The sequence below is a fragment of the Hakea prostrata genome, chromosome 6 (genome assembly GCF_041222555.1).
Source record: "Hakea prostrata isolate BN-2017 chromosome 6, UWA_Hpros_2, whole genome shotgun sequence".
In the NCBI taxonomy this organism is placed as follows: Eukaryota; Viridiplantae; Streptophyta; class Magnoliopsida; order Proteales; family Proteaceae; genus Hakea; species Hakea prostrata.
Window position 1 is genome coordinate 34,811,014 of NC_142605.1, and position 4,715 is coordinate 34,815,728.

General features: G+C 32.8%; 1 protein-coding gene across 1 annotated transcript; it reads right to left on the reverse strand.

Annotated features, from left to right (window-relative positions):
- Positions 1-908: 908 nt before the first annotated feature.
- Positions 909-3,691, reverse strand: LOC149013598 (cytochrome P450 87A3-like). Its single transcript, XM_089159710.1, has 9 exons — positions 3,406-3,691; positions 2,968-3,292; positions 2,711-2,860; positions 1,931-2,194; positions 1,753-1,842; positions 1,589-1,667; positions 1,403-1,509; positions 1,177-1,301; positions 909-1,087 (listed from the first exon to the last, which is right to left on the reverse strand). Exons 1-9 carry the CDS (start codon positions 3,606-3,608, stop codon positions 994-996), a joined length of 1,437 nt encoding a protein of 478 aa, XP_089015836.1. The 5' UTR covers positions 3,609-3,691; the 3' UTR covers positions 909-993.
- Positions 3,692-4,715: the final 1,024 nt, after the last annotated feature.

Below are 4,715 nucleotides of genomic sequence, written 5' to 3' on the forward strand. Positions count from 1 at the left end.
TGGTTGGATCGTTGCTGAACCGCTTTCATTGGACTGGCATGATAAGAGATACAACTATTAAAGAATCCATGGCTGAGATTTGTTTGTTGCCATGTGGCAATCATCCACGGCGGCCGCTAGCGCTAGATGGCTGCTGGGCTTGAGTGCTGCAGAAGATTTCAACCCATTTAAGAGACATTTTGGGATGTCTTTGCCATATCTTATGTGTGTTTGTGATTTTTGCCATATATTTTGGGGTGCTTCTCAAAAATTTTGTCAAATTTTATTTACCATATAAAGATTAGTAATTATCGGTATATCTTAGGCTCTTTGGAATCAATTATGAGAAATTCTCATTATTTTAAATTGTTTGGCACATCGTTTTATTTTATTTAAAATAATGAAAACTTCAAAACCATATGAACTTTTGTCCATTATGGTGTGGGATTCATTATCTTCTTTGTGGTTTACTAGTTCTATAGTAAGATGGGGTAAATAGTCATACACTTCTTTTATACACCATCTTTTTCTTTCTTTCCCTTGTTTCTTCTTTTTTTTTTCTTGCCCAACTTTTTTCCTTTCTAATTTATTTCGTTTCCCATCTTTTCTTCTTGCCATTGTTCTTGTATTTTTTTTAATGGCTAGTAAGAGGATCCAGGTTTGTGGGATCACACCAATTCAATGCTCTTCAGGTATATGTAATAACTCCACCTTAATATAAAGCTACTAAGATCACATACATTGATAAAAAAACACAAATTTTATTATATGACAAACCGATTTAAAAAATCAAATAATAACAGAAAACGATCAATAGTATTCTACCTTATCTGGAACATTTACACCTATTCTAACGATTTATTCAATCATCTTTTTAATCAAATTCCTTTATTTTTTTCATTGATCTTAACATTAAACTACTTCACGAACTGATCAATAGCTGCCTTCATTTGCCAGGATCCCTCAATAATAAGCTGCTTTCATTTGCCAGGATCCCTCAATAACAAGCTGCCTTCATTTACCTTTTTCAAAGAATTGAACTTGAAAACCTTTTGGAAACTGTATACCAGGATTTCTCAATATATCTCCTCCTTTGGTTATCTTCCACCTGAAAAAATTTACAACTTCTATACATGAGTGACTATTAGTGCTATAGCAAGCGTATTTGGTAAGCTGTACAAACCAAAACCTATATACCTGTATTTCGTGACCAAGTGATGTAAGAAGATAGTCATTTGTAGCTTCGCAAAGTCTGATCCAACACAAAGTCTTGCACCACCTCCAAAACCCATGAAATTCTTCCCATGACTTAATTCCATGGCCTTGTGTTATCAACCAGAAACAGATAACAGTAAACTAAATATTTGTAGGAGAGTTAACATCAAAACTACATATTTTCTCAGAAGCTGTGCTGAAATGTTACCTTCCATCGCCATGGATTGAATGTCAAAGGATCAGCAAACATAGCAGGGTCCAAATGAGCCGCTGGAGGACAAAGCATAACAGTCCACCCTTCTGGAATTGTATATCCTGTGGAATTTGATCATGAGATCTTAGGTCGTATTAACACAAAGTGAGAGAAATTAGTTCTCTAAATTTTTGAACATACCCTTTATATGGACATCTGCCACTGATTTTCTCATAATTAAGGGAACTGGATTTCCCAGCCTGAGTGATTCATTGATAACCTGCATGCATTAATATTATTGATGGATAAACAGCAGGAGTAACTTTTGCACTAGCTGAACCGATTGAGATAATTCTGCAACTCACCATTGACGTAAATGTCATTGATTTATATTCTTCCCATGTTATTCCAGAATCCATATTTTCTCTTTTTTGCAGAATCTTCTCATGCTCCTTCTGATATATTAAAAAGCAGTAGTTGGGTATTAGTTAGATCAAAAAACAAAGTAAAGAACCAAAAATCTTCAAATGTTTCGTTACGTACAGTTAGTTCTTCTACCACTGATGGGTGGTCTGTGAGAAATTTCATCATTAACGTTATGGATAAAGAAGTTGTTTCGTAAGAAGCAAAGATGAGCCCGAATAATATATCTACAGTGATATCCTCATTAAGGATTGAACCATCTTTCTCCATTTCCCCAATCATAAGATCCAAGAAATCACTACGGTCTTTCATGGCAGCGGGTGATGCTGATTTGCGCCTCTGACGTAACATGTTTTTTATCAACGTTATAGCCTTCTTTCGCCCCTGTACATATAGACTAAGAATTTGTGAGGATTAATTATGAGATAAATATAAAACTAAGAAATTGTTTATGTCCTCTTATACTTTCTATTTATTCTTATTCTCTGTCAAAAAGTTTCATTTGTGATTCTCGATCAACTATTAATCCTCTCTCATGATATTTTAAAGAAATTTTTTTTGAGAGGGGAATAAGAGTACATAAAGATTAAATATAGGAGCCTGGAGGAGTTTGACTTCTCCCAACAAGGAAAACATTCGTGCTCCTTTCATATTTAGCTATCATATATTAATAGGAGATCCATTAGGAATCTACTTTTAATTTTCCTTATCAATTCAAAAATCCCTCTTCTAAATATATAATAAAAAATCACCGAAGAGCATACTAACTCTAGTTACTCTACCCCATCTCCTCCATCTCCTAGAGGACTCCAACTTGTCAGAATTATAAACATTTCCCTTGTGAAAACATGTGAGTTAATTTCACGCATTAATTATGAGAGTGTAAAACTATAGCAGCACCTGTAAGCATTTATAATAAGAAGTTCCAGGTATTTTCAGAGGAAAGGCGATAAGACCACGCATGAAATCTGCAAAGTTCTCCCTGAGCTTCATGGAGCACTTTGCTTCATCATAACTGATCAGCTTCTTGGCTGCCAGGTTGAATATCATCTGTAGAAAACCCAGGAATATATATTTAAGTTGTTTGCAGCTTAACGAGCTTATATTTTTTCTGATATATAAATGACCTCCATTATGCATCATTCAAATAAATTTACCGTGCCAGCTTCTTCTTTCAAATCGATAGGTTTCTGGGTAGACCACAACTGTAGCTGTGTCATTGTTGCCTGATCCATTTCAGAGAGTAGCTTCTCCTTCAGGCATTGAGGACCAATCAAATTCAGCATCAGGTTCCTGAGGTACTTGTGAATGTCACCATGAAAATCCATCACACTTTGTTTCCCAAAGATCTTCATGAAGGTATCCAAGTACCATACCACAAACAACTTTCCTTCTTGCTGGATTACGAAGTTATTGAATTCCTGATCAGTTGATACTACAACAGGTCGACCAACAAGACTAGTGCGAAATAATTGCCCGTACCTGCAGATGATATATAGCCATGAGACAACACTAAAGCAATATCTTTTATAAATACTTGGATGAACACAGTGACTAAAAGACAACCACAACGTAAATTAAGTGATTGTTGCTACCTTTCCATTCTCTGTTTGACGAAAGGAGAAAGATCATTTGATTTGGAGGAAGAAAAGAATTGAAGGCTCTCCCCAAGGAGTGGAATCCCCATGGACCCAGGTGGTAGTTTACCATTACATTTCGGGTTTCTCCAACTGTAAACCCAATGTGTAATGCAAATGGTAAGAATAACTACAGCGAATGACAAAATGATGGACCACATCTCTTGGCTAAATAGGCTCTTCTGTATCTGAGCAAGGTTGTGGTAATGGAACAAGAATGAATATGGATGATCAGAGAACAATATAATTGCAGATGAAGTCGAAGTGGCTATGAGAGAAATGGTGTTACAGGGAACCACTTAAATAGACTAACACACTGCAGTGCGTTGGAGCCCTGGGCTGTAGCTCTGATTTGTTTATTAGAAACCACAAGCGGAACCACAGTGGGGCCGGTGGGAGGGAATGCCCTATTTTTAATAAAATTATGTTAATTTTTTTAAAATTTTCAGTTTTTATATTAATTCTTTTAATTTTTCTAGTGAAGAAAATTTTGAAAAAGAATCTTCAGGTACTCTTTCTTTTTCTCAATTTATTTATTTATTTTTTAAAAAAATTCTTTTTATTTAATTTTATGTTCTTTGTTTTTTTTATTTTTTATTTAACTTTATATTGTGAATAAAATGTTTATATTTAGTAAGTTAATTACTACAATTGGATTGCATATTTTACCTTAAAAAAATTAGTTTGCATTTTTTGCCAAAGAAATTTTTTTAATATTAATTCCCTTAATTTTTTTAGTTAAGGGAAACTTTGAAAAAAAATCTTCTCTACACAATTAGGTACTCTTTCTCTTTTTCAATTTGTTTATCTTTTTTTTTTTATCATTTTTTTTGTAATTCTTTTTATTTGATTTTATATTCTTTGTTTCTTTGTTTCTTTTGCAAATTTTTTACTTAATTTTATATTGTGAATAAAATGTTTATAGTTAGTAAGTTAATTAATTACCATTGGTTTGCATATTTTACCTTAAAAATTTTTTTGATTTGCATCTCCCGCCAAAGATTTTTTTTTAATATTAATCCTCTTCATTTTCTAGTCAAGGACAATTTAAATCTTCTTCACAATTAGGTACTCTTTATTTTTCAGTTTTTATATTAATTCCTTTAATTTTTCTAGTCCAATGAAAATTTGGAAAAATATCTTCTTCACAATTAGGTACTCTTTCTCTTTTTCAATTTATTTATCATTTTTTTGTAATTCTTTTTATTTGATTTTATATTTTCTATTTCTTTATATCTTTTGCAATATTTTTATTTAATTTTATATTG